The following is a 20,286-nucleotide window of genomic DNA, read 5'->3' as shown; positions in this document are numbered from 1 at the left end:
AAAAAGCTTTTGTTTTTACCCTCTTAAATTATTTTCTTTCGCCTTTGGCAAAAGTACTAGGATAGAGTATAAACATGTATACTTACGTTTATAGAGTTTTGTTTTTAAAACCAAAACATTGTTTGATATACCCATTATCTAATCTCTTCTTGGTGCCCTTTGTTCCTGTATCTGAAAAATAATTTACTGGATTTTCAGGTTGTAATGGTTTTAATTCACATTGTTAGTAACCTTAGTACCTATGCAGTTTTTTCTAGTTCCATAGGAATTTAAGCAGAAAATTAAAGCAAATAGATTCTAAAGGGTCTAATAGAGAACATTTGTTCACTTTTATGGTGATATATATATTTTTTCTCTTCTTAATATAGGAGACTTTTCAAGAGCATGGGATGTTCTTCTTGACCATATACAATCAGCAGCACTCAGCAAAAACAATGAAGTATCTCTGGCTGCACTGAAAAGCTTCCAGGAAATTTTACAGATTGTGTCCCCTGTCAGAGACTCAGATAAGCCTGAGACACCGCCTGCAGTGAATGTACCTGTGTCTGTCCTTCTAGGGTCAATATCAGGCCCCGGCCTGAGCAGGCCATTTGTAAGAACAGATTCCATTGGAGAAAGACTTGGAAGATACAGTAGCTCTGAGCCACCCGTAGTTACTGATGAGCTTGAAGATTTGAATCTCTGGTGGGCTGCATGGAATACCTGGTATAGAATTGGATCTGAAAGCACTAAGCCTCCTATTACTTTTGATAAACTGACTTTTATTCCCAGCCAGCCTTTTCTTACAGCTTTAATTCAGATATATCCAGCTCTCTACCAACACATAAAAACTGGTTTCAACATGGATGACTTGCAAAAACTGGGGGTCATATTGCACAGTGCTGTTTCTGTCCCAATAAGTTCAGATGCATCTCCTTTTATTCTTCCATCTTATACTGAAGCAGTTTTGACAAGTTTACAGGAAGCTGTACTTACAGCTTTAGATGTTCTCCAAAAGGTAATAGAATTTTAATGGCCATCTAAGCAAAAATGCTTGTTTTTTTTTCTTTGCTATGTATTTTTTTGGTAATTCTGGATCATTAAGATTGTTATGTATATATACTTGGGATAAGTTCAGGATTGTAAAGATCTAGTTATTTTAAAAACGTGTCATTTTCTGGTAATTCAGGTTTGTTTTGAGAGTCGTTAAGAAACTGTCTGCATATTATTTCTATTCACCAGCATTTTTGGTTTATTCATACATCTCTTTATAAGAGGCTAATACTTTTTGGAATAACAGCTTTTGTCTGGTACTTATGTAATTAGAAAATTAATAAGCAATGGGATTGCATATATATATGTTTTTATCTGCAATTAAATCTAGCTCTGGAATTCTTGGAAGCTTATTTTAAAAAAAGAAGTAAGGATAAATTTATAAAGTATTTTACAGAAATTTAAGAAAGTTATATTTTTACCTATGTGTGTTTTGTTACTGCAAAAAATTTATCAAAACAGACCTAAATATCATTGAATAAATTCCAATTAGCAAGTAACACCAGATCAAAATCAAATAATTCTTTAAACTTTAATGTAATTGTTAGTGCAATTCACAACAACCACAATGCTGAAGAACAAAATGCCAACTGAAGAGACAGCAATTCCAGTACAGTAGCTATGACATACTAGTGCCTGGTGCAAGGCTTCATGAACATTGAAAGGAAATTAATTAGAAGATGGCCAGCGGGGCGGGACTGGGCGAGACAGCCTGGACACGCTCTGGAGCCACCCTCCCGCGGTCCCTCCCTGGCAGGCTACACCTGGGCCATCTGCACTTGGGGCAGCACTGCAGCTCAAAGGGCATCTGCAGAGTGAGCGAGGTCCCTCTGGCAGGTGGGTCCCTTGGCCTGGCCTGCGGGGATCGGGCCAAAACTGGCTCTCTGACATCCAACAAGGGGTCCCAGATTGCAAGAAGGCAGTTCTTAGGTGACATACCCTGGAATCGGGCTCCCTCCTCTCTGGTTTCAGGGTGCGTCACCAGAGTACCGCTGCTGCCAAGTCACCACAGCTGGGCAGCTCCTGCGTTGAGCATCTGCCCCCTTGTGGTCAGTGAGCGTCATAGCTACCAGTTGGAGTGCCTGCCCCTAATGGTCATTGCGCATCATAGCTACCAGTCAGACGGTCGCTTAGCCTTTTATATATATAGATTAGAATGGAACTAGTACCTGATTATGCATGTGTGATCCGTAACCATTTATGTACTATAAATCATGTTTTCCATTTATTATTTTCAAGTAATGGATATTGTGAAAATTAACAATGCAAAATATCAGTTGATATAAATGAACAATATAAAGCTTCTTAAGTTTCAGGTTGAAGGTATATGTTGTTTTCAAAGCTCAGAACAAATTCCTAGTAACTGGGATGAATGATTCCACTTATTGTCTTATTGCTAAAGCAGAGTCTGTTTTTTTTTGTTTGTTTTTTTGTTTTGATGATATACTTTTTTCTCTTGAAGAGAGTTTTTTGTTTCTTCTTTATTTTTATTCTCTACACATATATAAAAGTTTGAATCAAACATCTGAATGAGGAGAGTTGTAGAGTATAAGCATCCCACAAGGCCTGTGGCTTTTCTTTTCTTTTTTGATAAAATTACTTTTCCATTCTCTCTAGGGCAGTCTATGAGTGATTTATGAGCATGATCAAGCAAGGGGGGGGGGGAGTAATTATTGAGAACCTACATTCCCCCCCACACACTACAATTAAAAACAGCTATTTTGATTTTAATTGTGGAAAACTGATATTCCTTCAATAAATTTTTTCAATTATTGAAAATAATGCACTTAGGATAATTGTCTCTTTTCCATAGTAATTACTACTTGTTTACTTCTAAGAGTTAAGACTTAGCAAAAGGTTAATGAAGAAGGTGAAACTATTAGAAGTAATTAATAGAGAGAATTTTTTTTTCTCACCTAAGGATATACTTTTTATTGAATTTAGAGAGAGGAAGGAGGAGAGAGACAGACAGACAGACAAATAGAGATATCCATGTGAGAAACATCGATCAGTTGCCTCCTGCCTAAACCAGGGATTGAACCTGCAACCCAGTTATGTGCCCTGACCTGGAATTGAACCTGCCACCTTTTGTGAAAGGGGACAACATTCCAACCAACTGAACCACACTGGCCAGGGCTAGAGAAAATTTTTTTATCATTCAGGTTCTCTATTCACTATTTCTGGCAAAAATAGTTAAATATTGAGACATGGTGTTATTTTTTCACATTGTAATTATAAAATGATCTAACTAAGGTATGGGCAGCACTTTGCTTATCCACTTTCTATCTTAGGACAGTTATAGCTAAACTTTCAGTTACAGCTAAATGGCTCTATCTTCTCTGAGAGAAAATGAAGCTAATCTATTGTCTGGCAGTTAAAAAGCCACGGATTACATACAAATATAAATGTTGTAAATATCTTTTTAAAGAAATTCCTTAAAAATTTGAATGCTGTGAATTTTGACTTAGTATTTTGAGAGTAGAGTGTAGAGTGATCATGTTTTGTTTTATTTTGTAGAGCACAGATATATTTTAGGCATTCTATAAGTAATATCATTAAATATTTTTCTCACAGAGATAGATAAACACTAAAACAGGAAAATATGAAAGGTTGAGAGGAAAATACACATTTGTGGCTAGAAAAAAATAAAAACATAAGATTTATTTAAGTAATTTTGACATATTTGAATTGGTAATTAAAGTCTGCAATGATAAGATGGGCATTTTATTCTGTTTTATAAAATTATTTGTAGCAATAAGTTTAATTATATTAAAATATTGTATTCTTTAAAATCAAGTCTATATTCAGGTATATTAGACATTATTAAATATGTACTACCCTGCCCTAACCGGTTTGGCTCAGTGGATAGAACATCGGCCTGCAGACTGAAGGGTCCCAGGTTCGATTCCAGTCAAGGGCATGTACCTTGGTTGCGGGCACATACCCAGTGGGGAGTGTGCAGGAGGCAGCTGATCGATGTTTCTCTCTAATCGATGTTTCTAACTCTCTATCCCTCTCCCTTCCTCTCTGTAAAAAAAAATCAATAAAATATATTTTAAAATATATATATATATATACCAGAGGCCCAGTGCACAAAAATTTGTGCACTCGGGGGGGATCCCTCAGCCCAGCCTGCGCCCATTTGCAGTCCAGGACCCTTTGGGGGATGTCCACCTGTTGACTTAGGCCCACTCCCCAGGGGATCAGGCCTAAGCTTGCAGTCAGACATCCTTCTGGCAGCCAGGGAGCCCTCGGGCAATGTCCAACTAAAGGCTTAGGCCCCCAAGGGAGCTGTGATGAGGAAGCTGGGGTGACAGAGGAGCCACTCTGTCCTGCCCGCCGCCCCGGGTCGGGTCACACACGGGACACTGGGGCGGGCCGACGGATCCCTGCTGCCCCAAATATATTTTTTCCATCGATTTTTTTAGAGAGAATGAAACGGGGAGGGGGATGGGGAGAAAGAAAGAAACATCAACATGAGAGGCACATCAATTGGTTGCCTACCACATGCGCCCTGACCAGGGCCTGGTATTGAACAGCAACTGAGGTATGTGCCCCTGACTGGCAATTGAACCCACACCCCTTCGGTCCGAGGGCAGATGCTCTAACACACTGAGAAACCCGGCCAGGGCAATATTACACTTTTTATTTTTAAAAAGTTTTTAGTTGATTTATACATTTAGCCTATACTTTACTCAATAATAGTTTTAAAAAGCTTAAATGTCCTTCAGGGTGTATAAAAGATTGTATGATACATAAAATAGGTCAGTTTTTAAGATTATTTGGTTAAGCAAATGCAGGTAACAGTAAAGAACTTAATAGAATTCAGATTATGCATTCTGCTGTTCATATTTTGCTTTTATAGGCCATCTGTGTAGGACCAGAAAACATGCAGATAATGTATCCAGCTATATTTGACCAGTTACTGGCATTTGTAGAATTTTCCTGTAAACCTCCACAGTATGGACAACTGGAAACAAAGCACATTGCAAATGCAAAATATAATCAGGTAATTTACTCTAAGTTATATTTGCTATATAAGATTTTATGGCTTATAAGTACAAGTCAGTTCTATTTAAGAGGAACTCTGATTACCTCAGAAGTTTTTCATTCACATATAAACTTTTGTATGTCTGGTAACAGTTTTAGCCTAAAAGAAATACTATGTATAGAATCTTTTCTGTGTTTCTTTTTTTCTTGCTTATGATTTCCATTTCCCAAATGGTTCTCCAGGAAGTTTGGCCTTCCATGTTACGCTGTAGTACATCTTTTTCAAAGTTCCTTTCTTGGCTGCCCCAGCCCACTATAAAATGACTTCTAAATCCTTAAGCCTAATCTTTCCTAAAATAGATAACTACAATGCAGAATGAAAATATCTGTGTGATTAAATAAGAAGTCTACTACTGGTGTGAAATTTAGTTGGATTTTACATAGAAGATTTTTATAACCATAATTGGCAAATTTTAACTCTGTTTTGGCTTAGGAGAAAAGTAAATTTCTGAATGCATGCACATGTTGATTTTGTTCACACAACATGAAAATTATAATTTTACATGGTCCGAAAAGTAGTTTTAATGTGTATTAACTCTTTTCATTCTATTTGTCTTGCAACACAATGGAATCACAATAGATCCAACTATTTGCACCGGTGAGTTAAATTTCCTAAAATTGTCCTAACCTGTTGACAACAAAGTACATCTTTTCCAGTTCTTGATAGAATGCTCTATGTGCTTTTCACAATAATTTTGATTTTTGCCTGGCTGAAAATTATTATCTCATGAAGTACATATCTCTTTGAAAACTTTGCATGTAATATAATCTGACATAAAACCAAGGCCTGAACTTTAAGACAAAGAAGCTTTCTGTTTGAAAGCAATACAGTTTCATTTAATCTCATTTATTTTTAATTCCATGTGAAAATATTACTTTGTAGGCGGAATGGGTAGCCTTGAATTATGTACCGTTTGCTGAAAGGTCTTTGGAAGTTGTTGTGGATTTATACCAAAAAACAGCCTGTCACAAAGCAGTGGTGAATGAGAAAGTACTCCAGAATATCATTAAGGTATTTCTTTTAAAAAAAATGTTTATACTTTTATTTGATAATGACAGTATTATTGAAGTAACCCTTTAGATAATAATGTTTTATCATATATTGAAAATACAATTTATATTATTACTTTTAGTGACTTTTCTCCAGTGTTCATGGATAATACTTAGAAACCTGTTTATCTGAAGTATGAAGTTTTTAAAATGAAAACTATTAAGTGAATATGCATTAGATTTTTTGCAATTCCTAAATTTTGTCACATAAGAAAAATGAGTTGAGGGTCCTGTTTCTTAGGATGATACTTCTCATACTTTGATGTTGAACATTCAGGGAGAAATTCACAATTCAGCCCATTGATTTAATTTATCATGCACAATTTTAACAGTCATTTTTACTTTTCAATTAGAATAGATATACAATGTTATGTTAGTTTCCGGTGTTGACAATTATTTTAAAAATTCATCTCTTCTTGACTGTGTCCATTCCTCCAAAAGCTTATTTCTTGTTTTTTCCTCTGTCCCTCTCTGTCTTCCTCACCTTTCCCCTCTCTCTAAAATCAATAAAAACTTTTTTTTTAAGTGTTGTTACTTTTTCAGGGTCACTGGAGATAGGATTTAAAAGTATATTTTTCTAGGCAGTAGGATTTGAAAACTATAATGGAGAATTGGTCTTTCTAGAAAATAACATCCTTCTTTAAATGAAATCCCTATGCTATTATTTTTTTCTCTTATATAATTTAAAAAAAATAAAGTATGTACAAATTTTAATGAATACTTATCTTAAATTGTCTTTATTTTCACAGACCCTTAGGGTTCCTCTCAGTTTGAAGTATTCCTGCCCTTCTGAAAGCACATGGAAACTGGCAGTATCTTCTCTCCTCAAAGTTCTTTCTATTGGGTTACCGGTTGCCCGGCAGCATGCTTCTTCTGGAAAATTTGACAGTATGTGGCCAGAACTAGCCAATACTTTTGAAGACTTTCTTTTTACTAAAAGGTCAGTTACGACAATCTTTAAAGAAGTGTATACTATGCCTGTAATTGCTTTAAAAACAGTATTTCTAATTATTCATTAAAGTAATTGATTATTGAGAATCATAGCTTATATACAAAGCACAGCTGGATTAGGCATTTATCCATTTAGTACATCATCTGTGAGCAATGGAGATTTTGTACTTTACAATTATTTCGGTAGTAAGATAGGAATCAATGTATATAAAAGCCTAAGCAATCGTCCGACTGTTGGACCATTGGACCGTTCGACCAGTAGCTATGACGCGCAAGACCACCGGGGGGCAGACGCTCAATGCACAGGCATGGAAATATGGAACAGACTGATGAATCTCAGAGGGAAGGGGGGAGGAGGGAGGGCGTGAAGAGATTAACCAAAGATCTTAGATGCATACTAGAGGCCAGGTGCATGGATTCATGCACTGGTGGGGTCCCTCAGCCTGGCCTGTGGGGATCGGGCTGAAATGGGCCTGGTGCACAGATTCGTGCCCCGGTGGCCTGGCCTGCAGGGATTGGGCCGAAACCAGCAGTCCAGACATCCCTCAAGGGGTCCCGGATTGCGAGAGGGCACAGGCCAGACCAAGGGACCCTGCCAGTGCATGAATCCATGCACTTGGCCTCTAGTCCAGTGGTTGGCAAGCTGCAGCCCCTTGAGTGTGGCTCTTCCACAAAATACCACGTGCGGGCGTGCACATACAGTGCGATTGAAACTTTGTGGCCACACTCAAGGGGCTAAAGAGCCGCATGTGGCTCGTGAGCCGCAGTTTGCCAACCACTGCTCTAGTCCTATCTAATACAGAGGAAATATGCTAATTGACTGCCCTGCCCTCAAAGATGGCAGCACCCACAGCCAATAAGGAGGGAATATGCTAATTGCTGCCATGCCCTCAAAGATGGCGGCGCCCACAGCCACAAGATGGCAGCGCCCACAGCCGCAAGATGGCGGCACCCAATCCCCTCAGCCCCGCCAGGGCGGCAGGTGTGTGGCAAGGCCGGGCCTGCCCCCAGGTGGGCCCGGCCGTGCTATGCGCCTGCCTCTGGAGTCCCCCAGTCCCCTCAGCCCCCCAGCCGCCCAGAGCTGCCCGAGGCTCAAGTAACCAGGGCCGGCTGAGGCTTGCACTGCCGGCAGTGGTAGCAGCAGAGGTGTGATGGGGCATTGCCTTCCCCTGATCACCGGGTCAGCTCCCGCCCCTGAGGGCTCCTGCACTGTGAGAGGGGGCAGGCCGGGCTGAGGGACCCCCCTCCTGTGCATGAATTTTCATGCACCAGGCCTCTAGTCTGTATATAAGACTATGTGAATGCATCATAATTAAAGAACCATGGTTTTGACTTAATGAAGCCAAGAAGGTCCATTTTTTAAAACCATTTCCTTTTGGCATTACACAAAGAAAGCAATTTTAGAAAATCAGTGTTTTACCAGAATAAATATGATCAGTGGCAGTAATGATCAGCTCTTTAATATATTTAGGTTTGGCTGTTCCTAAACAATTAAAAACATAAATACAGTAGTCCCCCTTATCCACGGGGGTACATTCCAAGACTCCCTGAAACCACAGATAGTACCAACCCAATATACTATGTTTTGTCCTGTACATGCATACCTAAGATAGAGTATAGTTTATAAATTAGGCACATTAAGAGATTAACAATAGCTTGTAAGAAAAAAGAACAATTACAATAATATACTGAAATAAAAATTAGGTGAGTAAGATTTTTTAAAAGATGGTAGGTTTGGCAAAGAAAAATGGAATTTTCATTGTGTGATATTCAACTGAGGGCATAAGTTAAGGATGCTCTTTTGACCCCTCACTGAGAGTGGGATAATTGGAACACAGACTAAATATTTTGAATAAGGAATCTGCTGCTGTCCATCTAGAGCTGTACTATCCAATGCAGTAGTCACTAGCTGTGGTTAATTAAAATTTTTAACTAAGTAAAATTAAAAGTTCAGTTTAGTCTCACTAGCAAGGTTTCCAATTCTTATTGTCATATGTGACTGACTAGTGGCTGCCATGTTGGACAGTGCAGATTATTGAACATTTCCATCCTCATAGAAAGTTCGTTTGGGCAACACTGATCTAAAATATGACATTTTACTATCAATGAACTTATGTAATAGCTGTGGATAGCCAGGTAGTCTTAAGTTTTACATCTAATTTTCCTTTTTTTTTTTCTTCCTACAATCTAATTGTCTTTTGCACTGTGATGGTGAAATCCTATGACAATGGAAAATTTTCTATTTTTATATCCTTTCATCATTTTTAAAGCCTATAGAATGATAAACATAGCATACACAGCTATGTAACCTTATAAAATTATTAGCTTGTAATTATTTAAATAATGAATTTGAGGTACTTTGAGAAAAAAACTACATTATTACACTGATAATGCTCAGATGAATCCACAACAGAATGATTTAACTGAAGAGATTATGTTTTCTAATGTTGTTATTTAGTAAAAAAAAAATAGATATAAACAGAAACAGACTCATAGATACAGAGAACAAACTGATGGTTGCCAGATGGGCACGGAGTTAAGGAGCTGGTGAAAAAAGTGAAGAGATTAAGTACAAATTGGTAGTTACAAAATAGTCATGAGGATGTTAAGTACAGCGTAGAGCATATAGTTAATAACCTATAATAATAAAAGTGTAATATGCTAATTAGACTAGATGTCCTTCCGGACGACCTTCCGGACAAATCAGGGGCTACAAGGGAAGCCCGGGTCCCGGATGCCAGAGGGAAGCCAATGCCGGCAGCTGGGGAAAGGAAGGCCTACTCTTGCACGAATTTCGTGCATCGGGCCTCTAGTATTGTAATAACTACGAATAGTGCCAGGTGGGTAATACTAGAATTATGGGGGATCACTTTGTAAAGTATATAAATGTCTAAACACTATGCTGTACACCTGAAACTAATCTATATATATAAAAGCTTAAGCGACCATCTGACCTTTTGACCGTCTGACTGGTAGCTCTGACATGCAGTGACCACCAGGGGGCAGATGCTCCAACCAGTAGCTATGATGCGCACTGACCACCATGGGGCAGATGCCCAACATAGGAGCTGCTGAGCTGTGGTGACTTGGCAGCTGCAGTTCTCAGGTGACACACCCGGAACCAGAGAGGAGGGAGCCTGATTCCAGGGTGCGTCACCCAAGAACTGCCCTCTCGCAATCCGGGACTCCTCAGGGGATGTCAGAGAGCCGGTTTCAGCCTGATCCCTGCAGGCCAGGCCAAGGGACCCCACTGGTGCATGAATCCATGCACTGGGCCTCTAGTATAAAATAATATTGAATGTCAAGTTTAATTGAAAAATTAAAAAGAAAATGCCCTGCCCCGTTTTTCTTAGTGCTTAGAGCAGTGATGGCGAACCTTTTGAGCTCGGTGTGTCAGCATTTTGAAAAACCCTAACTTAACTCTGGTGCTGTGTCACATATAGAAATTTTTTGATATTTGCAACCATAGTAAAACAAAGACTTATATTTTTGATATTTATTTTATATATTTCAATGCCTTTAACAAAGAAAAATCAACCAAAAAAATGAATTCGCGTGTCACCTCTGACACATGTGTCATAGGTTCGCCATCACTGGCTTAGAGCATCATTTCTCAGACTGAAGAGTCTCGGGTTTGATTGCCAGTTAAGGGCACATACCTGGGTTGCTGGTTCAATCCCCATCCCTAATCCCGGTGAGGGCATGTGGGAAGCAACCAATCGATATGTCTCATTCACATCATCCTCTCTCTCTCTCTCTCTCTCTCTCTCTTTCTCTCTTGTTCTTTCCTCCCCTCTCTAAAAATCAATGGAAAAAATATTCTTGGGTGAGGATTAACTAACTAAATAAATAATTAAAAGTTGTAGAGTGCAGAAGGGTTAACTTACATTTTTCCCTGTAAAAGCTTCTCTGATATTTCAGAATTCAAACTGACATATGATTCTAATTTCTGTTTTTGAAAATGGTCAGACTTTGTTTTGCTTTCTTATGTATTTTTCACTTCTAGAAATTTTATTGATACCAATGCAAACATATTCTTTGTATTTGCAGGAAACAAATTATGTTTTTATCTTTAAAATAACACTGATAATTTGAATTCCTTTGTGGATTCACTGCCCAAATCTTGATTTTAATTTATATAAAACGAATAGATTTATAAATTTAAACTTTTTCCCTTTTCCTCTAATTATCTGTCTGTGTATGCATGTTGCCTTAATAATAAACTGAATAAGCTTTTTTTTAATTGAAGTAACATTGGTAAATGGTAACATTGGTACATTATGTAAATTTCAGATGTACAACATTACAATTTGTTATCTATAAATAACATGTTCACCACCAAAAGTAGAGTTTCCACCTGTCAGAATACATTTGACCCTTAGTAACCATTTTGCCTCCCCCTCCACCTTCTTTCCCCTCTGATAACCACCAATCTGTTGTCCTTATCTTTAAGTTTGTTTTTGTTTGTTGTTTCTTTTTTTTCTTTACATTCTATATGAGTGAAATCATACAATTTTCTATCTGACTTACTTTACTTAGCATAATACTCTCAAGTCCATCTGTGTCTTAAAAGGCAATATTTCATCTTTTTTATGGCCAAGTAGTATTCAGGTGTGTGTGTGTGTGTGTGTGTGTGTGTGTGTTTGTGCGTGCGCAGGTACCAAATCTTTAGTCATCTGTTGATGAACAGTTTATTTAGGTATCTGTTCTGTAGTAAATAACGCTGCAATAAACATGGGGGTACATATATATTTTTGAATTTGTGTTTTCATAATCTTTTTTAATAGATATTTTTATTGATTTCAGAGAGGAAGGGAGAGAGATAGAGAGATAGAAACATCAATGATGAGAGAGAATCATTGATCAGCTACCTCCTGCATGCCCCACACTGGGGATCAAGCCCACAACTCAGGCATGTGCCCTGACTGGGAATTGAACCATGACCTGGTTCAGTCACTGAGCCACACCAGCTGGGCAGTATTCTTCAGACAAATACCTACAAGTGGAATAGCTGGATCATATGGTAGTTCTATTCCTAATTTCTTTTAGGAACCTCCATTACTGTTTTCCATAGTGATTGCACCAATTTACAATCCCAGTATCCTATATAATAAAGTGGTAATATGCAAATTGACCATCACACCCTTGCACAAGATGGCTGCCCCGATGTGGTCAAAAGATGGCGGCCACAAGATGGGAAGGCAGTTGTAGGCGATCAGGCCAGCCAGAAGGGCAGTTAGGGGTGACCAGGCCAGCAGGGGAAGGCAGTTGGGGGCGACTGGGCCAGCAGGGGAGCAATTAGGCGTCAATCAGGCTGGCAGGAGAGTGGTTAGGGCAGCCGTGGGCAAACTACGGCCCGCAGGCCGGATCCGGCCTGTTTGAAATGAATAAAACTAAAAAAAAAAAAAAAAAGACAGTACCCTTTTATGTAATGATGTTTACTTTGAATTTATATTAGTTCGCACAAACACTCCATCCATGCTTTTGTTCCGGCCCTCTGGTCCAGTTTAAGAACCCATTGTGGCCCTCGAGTCAAAAAGTTTGCCCACCCCTGGGTTAGGGCGTGATCAAGCTGGGAGGCAGAAGCGGTTAGGGGCAATCAGGCAGGCAGGCAGGCAAGCGGTTGGGAGCCAGCAGTCCTGGATTATGAGAGGGATATCTGAGCGGTCCCAGATTGGAGAGGGTGCAGACTGGGCTGAGGGAAATCTGTGCCCCCCCCCCCCCAGTGCATGAATTTCATGCACTGGGCCTCTAGTCAAGGTATAAGTGTTCCCTTTTCTCCACATCCTCTCTAACACTTATTTCTTATCTTTTTGATAATAGCTATTTTAACAAATATGAGTTGATATCTCATTGTGGTTTTGATTTGTATTTCCCTAATAATTAGTGATATTGTACATCTTTTCATATATTTGTTGGCCATTTCTATGTCTTTCTTGGAAAAATGTCTGTTCAGATCCTCTGCTCATTTTTTTTAATCAGCTTGTTTTTTTTGTTGAGTTGTTTGAGTTCATGATATATTTTGCATATTAACCCCTTATCAGAAATATCATTTGAAAATATCTTCTTCCATTTAGTTGTTTGCTCTTTTGTTTTGTTGATGTTTTCCTTTGCTGTGCAGAGGCTTTTAGTTTGTAGTTTTATTTGTTTATTTTTGTTATTGTTACCCTTGCTATTGAAGTCAAATCCACAAAAATGTTGCTAGCTGATGTCCAGGAGCTTAGCACCCATGTTGTATTCTATGTAGCATATATTTTCAGGTCTTACATCAGTCTTTCATCCATTTTGAGTCAATTTTTGTGTATGATGTAAGACATTTTCATTCTTTTACATGTGGTTGTCCAGTTTTCCCAGCACTATTTTATGAAGAGACTTTCCTTTCTTCATTGTATGTTCTTGGCTCTGTTGTTGTAATTTAGCTGTCTGTATATGTGTGTTTATTTCTGGGCTCTCAATTCTGTTCCATTGGTCTATATGTCTGTTTTTCTGTCAATACCATGCTGTTTTGATTACTATTGCTTTGTAGACTAGTTTGAAAACAAGAGTATGATACTTCTGGCTTAGTTCTTTTTACTCAGGATTGTTTTGGCTATTTAGAGTCTTTTGTAGATCCATACAAATTTGAGGATCTTTTTGTTCTATATCTGCAAAAAATGCCATGGAGATTTTGATAGGGATTTCATTGCGTCTGTAGATTGCTTTGGGTAATATGGGCATTTTTTTAATACATATTTTTATTGATTTTTCACAGAGAGGAAGGGATAGGGATAGAGAGTTAGAAACATCGATGAGAGACATCGATCAGCTGCCTCCCACACACTCCCCAGTGGAAATGTGCCCACAACCAAGGTACATGCCCTTGACTGGAATCGAACCTAGGACCCTTGAGTCCACAGGCCGATGCTCTATCCACTGAGCCAAACTGGTTAGGGCAATATGGGCATTTTAACATTGTTAATTCTTTCAATTCCTGAGCATGGGATATCTTTCCATTTTTTATGTCGTCAATATTTTTCATTAACACATTGTATGTGGGAAACGTGTTTACACGTTTTACGTATTTATACGTTCTACCAGTGTAGTAGAGCGCGGGACACATATTAATACGTTTTTTTATAGACTAGCGGTAGAATGCGGGTAACGTATAAATACGTAAACTAAAGTTATCGTAATTTTACTGAACGTTGCCATTTTCGCAAAAAATTAGCAAAAATGGCCCGCGCCACCTGTTAGCGCACGATAAAAACTACCCGCAAACAATGTGTTAATATCTTTTATTTTCAGGGTACAGGACTTTCACTTCCTTTGTTAAATAATATTCTTTGGTATTTTATTCTTTTTGTTGCAATTGTAAGTGAGATTCTTGATTTCTCTTTCTGATAGTTTGCTAGTGTATAGAAACACAACAGATTTTTACATATTGATTTTATACCCCACAACTTTACTATATTCATTTACTATTCCTAATAGTTTTCGGTGTAGTCTTTAGGATTTTCTATATAAAATCATGACATCCACAAATAGTTTTACTTCTTCTTTTCCAATTTGGATGCCTTTTATTTCTTTTATTGCCTAACTAGAGGCCCAGTGCACGAATTGGTGCATGGGTGGGGTCCGGCCGACCTGCCCCCGATCGTCAGTGGGGCCAGCTGGGGGGAGGGGCCATGGGCGGTTGGCCGGCCTGCCCCACCCCCTGGTCAAACTCCCAGTCTAGGGGACAATTTGCATATTAGCCTTTTATTATATAGGATTGCTCTAGCTAGGCCTTTCAATACTGTTTTGAACAAAAGTGGCAAGAGTGGGCATCTTCGTCCTATTCTTGATCTTAAAGAAAAAGCTTTCAGTTTTTCACCATTGCTATGATGTTAGCTCTAGGTTTGCCATATCTAACCTTTATTATGTTAAGGTACTTTACTTATACATTTTATTGAAAGTTTTTTTTGATAAATGGATGTTGAATCTTGTAAGATGTTTTTTCTACATCTAATGAAATGATCATATGATTTTTATCCTTCATTTTGTTAATGTGGTGTGTCATGTTGATTGATTTGCAGATATTGTACCATCCCTGCTTCTCTTGGAATAACTTGAACTTGATCATGGTGTGACATTTTTCTTCTAATAGCGTATTATCTTCATTTGCCTATACAAGTTTTGTTCCTTTCCTCCTCCCTTTTTATGGTTTTCTTGTCACAAATTATCCCTTTTTATAATGTATATTCACTATCAAATTGAAGTAGCTATTGTTATTTTTAATCCTCTTTTTCCCTTTAACCTTCATGCTATAATTGTCTAACACTCTAGTCTGTGATAGAGTTAGAATTTTCTGATTCTATCACCTTACTCAAAGTTTTGTATACTTCTGTGTTTTTTTTATTTACAGTAGAACAGCTCCCTTCAATATTTCTTACAAGCCAAGGATGTGGTGAACTCCTTCAGTATTTTCTTTGTTGTTTTTGGGGTTTTTTTTGTCTGAGAAAGTCCTCATTTCTTCTTCATATCTGAAAGATAACTTGGCTGGTTATATGGTTGTCTGGCAGTTTTTATCTTTCACTATTTTGAGTATGTCATTCCATTCTCTGACCTGTAAAGTTTCTGCTGAGAAATATGATGAGAGCCTGAAGGGGGTTACTGTCTTTTCTTCCCTGAATGTTTTAAGAATTCTTATTTTTATCATTGACTTTAGACAGTTTTAATATAACGTGTCTTGGAGACTAGAGGCTGGGTGCACAAAATTTGTGAACTGGGGAGGGGGGGTGTCCCTCAGCCCAGCCTGCACCCTCTCCAATCTGGGACCCCTCGGGGGATGTCCACAGGGATCGGGCCTAAACCAGCAGTCGGACATCCCTCTCACAACCTGGGGCTGCTGGCTCCCAACAGCTTGCCTACCTGCCTGCCTGATTGCCCCTATCCACTTCTGCCTGCCAGCCGGATCATCCCCTAACCACTCCCCTGCCAGCCTGATCGATGCCTAACTGCTCCCCTGCCAGCCCAGTCGCCCCCAATTGCCTCCCCTGCTGGCCTGGTCGCCCCTAACTGCCCTCCCCTGTCAGCCTGGTCACCCCTAACTGCCCTCTCCTACCAGCCAGGTTGCCCCTAACTGCCCTCCCCTGTCAGCCTGGTCGCCCTTAACTTCCCTCCCCTGCAGGCCTGGTTCCTCCCAACTGCTCTCCCTCCCCTGCAGGCTTGGTTGCCCCCAACTGCCCTCCCCTGCCAACCTGGTCTCCCCTAACTGCCCTCCCCTGCAGGCCTGGTTCCCCCCAACTGCTCTCCCCTGCAGGCCTGGTTCCCCCCAACTGCCCTCCCTTCCCTGCAGGCTCGGTTGCCCCCAACTGCCCTCCCCTGCCAGCCTGGTCGCTCCTAACTGCCCTTCCCTGCAGGCCTGGTCACCCCCAACTGCCCTCTCCTGTTGGCCTGGTCGCCTACAACTTCCCTCCCTGCTGGCCATCTTGTTCCCACATGGGGGCGTCCATCTTGTACAAGGGTGTGACAGTCAATTTGCATATTACATCTTTATTATATAGGATAATTAGATGTTCTATTAGCTTCTTGTGCTTGTATGTCCAGTTCCTTCCCCAAAATTAAGTTCTTATCTATTAAATGGCTCTCTGTTCCCTACTCCTTCACTTCTCCTTCTGGGATACCCATTATCCTATGTTGCCCATTCTAACAGACTCGGATAGCTTTTGTAGAGTTCTTTCATTTTTTACAAATCTTGGTTCTCTTCCACCTGAATTATTTATAAATTTCTTCAAGCTCACTAATTTTCTCTTTCATATAGTCTGTTCTACTTCCAGTGCTTTCTAATGCATTCTTCATCTTATTTATTGAGTTCTTTAGCACTAGAATTTCTATTTCGTTCTTTTTTACTTTATTATTTTTAATATATTTTTATTGAGTTCAGAGAGGAAGGGTGGGGGAGAGAGAAAGAGACATCATTGATAAGAGAGAATCATTGATCGGCTGCCTCCTCCATGCCCCACACTGATTGAGCCTGCAACCCGGGCATATCCCCTTGACTGGAATTGAACCTGTGACACTCGCAGGCTGATGCTCTATCCACTGAGCAAAACGGGCTAGGGCTAGGTGTGTGTATTTTAATACCTGTAAAAGGTAAACCAAATAATACCATATATAGCAAAAATAGCCCTAAATACAAAATAATATACTATACCCCTAAACCTAAACATGATAATACTGTTTTTACATTTAAAATATAAAATAGAATAATTTAGGCTCAAACATCAAATAAGTCTAGGTTTGAATTGTGGCCTTTATTTATAGTGTGTTTTTTGTCATATTACTAGCCATTCTAAGCTTCAGTTTCCTCTTCTGTCAGTTACATGATAATATTACTACAGTGGTTACTGTGGGAACATAGGAGATAATACAAATAAAGCTGTTAGTACAGTGTAGAGCTCCCTAGTTTTAGCTGTCATTATTGTAATAATCATTACCATCCTATTCTCAGCTATTTTTGAGTAATTAATATTTTATTATTCCATAAGATTAATGTCATTTTACTGCTCATTCTTAATAAGAGCCACAGGATCTAGAATTCACCTTGGTTCTCTCAGAACTATCCATTTCTTCTGATCTTGCTGGAATAATGTTCTGCTTTAGAAAGTCTGAATCAATCCTCCTCTTTTAAGATGTTGTCTATCCTTTATTGTAAAGATCTTTAATATATTGGATTTGTTACAAATTAATGATTAATGGAGAGTCTCTGAGTGAATAATTCAACAACTTGACCAAGGCTTTCTTAAGTCATTGGCAATATAAGGAAATTCCAGTATTGTCACAGTGGTCATTTTTGCTGTAGCCACAGATGATAATATCTTTACTTTTCCTTGTTTTTACAATTCTAATACTGAAAGTAGTGTAGTTCTATAGATTTTATTTAGTTCAGGATTGGGCCAAGTATTTTTGTAGCTGGAATTTTATGTTTGTAACTAATCGTTTATACTAATGACTTTAATTAAAAATACTGTTCTTTTAAATAAATGGTAATGTCCCAACCTGGGTGAAAATAAAATTTTTTCCATTTGTATTTTCAGAGAATATTTTACCTTTAAAAATCAAGTGTTTTGTTTTATTTTTTTAGCATACCTCCGGATAACCTTTCTATTCAAGAATTTCAAAGAAATGAAAGTATTGATGTTGAGGTGAGGAAGCTATTTAAAACATTTGTCTGTAACTATTTGTGCAAACCACATTGTAGAAATGTTAAAACTGTAAAATTGCTCAAAAAAATAAAGTGAAGTAATAGATTAAACTTAAACCAAGAGCATGAAAACTCTCAAAGAGGTTAAAGGTTAAATTTAAAGCATTGAAAATTTTTAAATGACTTTCTTATATTTGTTAACTTTGCACTGAGTGTATGTTTTCTACTTAGGTGTGTCCATTTAATAATTTTAAAAGCAGTTTATTCAGTAAAATTCATTAGTCAGCAAGTATTTACTACAGTTTAATGAACAAATCAGATGTTTGTAGTTGAAATTGATCAATGAGTTGCTTAGATTTCTCTCATTTTTAACCATCCATAGATGACCTTTAGCATTCTTAAATGAGTTTTAAAGAATATATTTTGTTGAATATAAATGGAGTTTAAAGTAGTAGTTTTTGGTTGTGTGTGTGTGTGTGTGTGTGTGTGTTATTCTTTAAATAGGATAGGGAACTTTTAAGTAAATAAAATCAAATACTTTAAAGTGTACATAAAAAGCATAAGCATCATCAGATAGATACAAAATACTGCCTTTTGTCCAGTTACTATATTAAAAGTCTTGTAAACTTTTCTTTAAAAATTTCTTCAAAAGGCAAAAATAGTATATGATATATTAGAAGTAAGATCAACATTTAGTAAAATTGTTGCATAGTAAACAGTTTATAGTATTGACTACTTTGTGATAAAGTTATTTACTAAGACGGGGGAAGCTGACTAGTCATCCTCTATATTAACCTTAAAATGTTTGTGTACTTTTATTAAAGGAGATTCTTTACTTGCTTTTTTTTTTTTTTTACGTAAAATTTAAATCTTACATTACAAATTGTCATTTGAGTCAATCTTCTTCAAGAAAAAAATTGCATTTGAATTTGCCTTTATTGTTTTAGGTAGTTCAGCTTATCAGCACTGAGATACTACCTTATGCCAATTTTATTCCTAAGGAATTCGTTGGTCAGATAATGACCATGCTTAATAAGGGCTCAATACATTCTCAATCATCTTCATTTACAGGTATGTTATTTCAGTTATTTTTTAAAATATTAATAAGTATTGAAATATTTTTGAAGAAGCTTAATGTAAAAATGTTAACTCCTATGATTGTGGTAAATGTAAATGAGTAAGGTAATTTTTATGAATGTGATTTAGAGCTTTAAGCTTTATGAGGGGGAAATGTGGTAAATATTCTGTGAATTATATGCAATGAATTAATTGCAAAACACTTAAGGAATCCACTTAAGTCTTTCAGGCTGACACGTTTCCAGTTTTGTGAAGTCATGGATTATTGGGAGGTAATAAGTGTATATTCTGCCACTTAGTAGTTGGCTAACTTTTCTAAGTTTGAGTTTTGTCATCTGTAAAATGAAGATATTAATACCAACCTCTCTGGACTATAAATTTCAGAGTTAGTCCATTAAAAAAATAGATACCTTGACATTAAAGAAACTAACATTTAGTGAATACTACTTACTATGTATAGGGTTTTATGCCAGAATATTAATCCCGCTTCTCACAATATTTCTGTGAGGACAAGTTCCATCATATTATACAAAGGAAAATGGGTTTTAAAAGCTTGAAAAAAATTGCCCACAATCTTAAGGCTGGTGGCCAAAATTCATTCTTAAAAAGAACTACATGCTCCTTTTGATTATATCATGCTGCCTTACTGGGAGATGATATATAAGTTGCCTTTTGCTGTTATTTCTCTTCTAAACCTGTGCTTAAATATTAAATGTAACAGTGGCATCATTTTTCTGTGAGATGATTAAAAAATAGTAAAAATGTGCCATGAATATCTATCCTTAATCCCCAGAATTTACCAGAGCCATGACTAACTTCTACTAAGCTGAACACTTTAAAGAGCATATATGTGTGCAGCTTGACCACTAGATGTCTCTCATGTTGCTTACTTCACAAACCAGTTTTTCTGTCCTAGCCCAGACAGTTTTAAAAACTGATCTGTTCATACACATGAGAACCTC

General features: G+C 37.9%; 1 protein-coding gene across 2 annotated transcripts in view; it reads left to right on the top strand.

Moving 5' to 3' along the window:
• MON2 (MON2 homolog, regulator of endosome-to-Golgi trafficking) overlaps positions 1-20,286 on the top strand; it is a 123,467-nt gene that overhangs the window by 85,794 nt on the left and 17,387 nt on the right. Inside the window, exons 26-32 of one of the 2 annotated variants that reach the window (XM_081082310.1) lie at positions 369-997; positions 4,898-5,041; positions 5,663-5,680; positions 5,966-6,094; positions 6,882-7,072; positions 18,188-18,248; positions 19,195-19,318. In XM_081082310.1, coding sequence (XP_080938436.1) covers positions 369-997; positions 4,898-5,041; positions 5,663-5,680; positions 5,966-6,094; positions 6,882-7,072; positions 18,188-18,248; positions 19,195-19,318 — 1,296 coding nt within the window. The remainder of the gene's footprint in view (positions 1-368; positions 998-4,897; positions 5,042-5,662; positions 5,681-5,965; positions 6,095-6,881; positions 7,073-18,187; positions 18,249-19,194; positions 19,319-20,286) is intronic. The other variant, XM_081082311.1, reaches the window with a different exon arrangement.

This window comes from Myotis nattereri, assembly GCF_964212035.1.
Source record: "Myotis nattereri genome assembly, chromosome: 2".
Classification (NCBI taxonomy): Eukaryota; Metazoa; Chordata; class Mammalia; order Chiroptera; family Vespertilionidae; genus Myotis; species Myotis nattereri.
The sequence above is the reverse complement of the archived record's forward strand: the minus strand, read 5'-3'. Positions and strand labels throughout refer to the sequence as shown.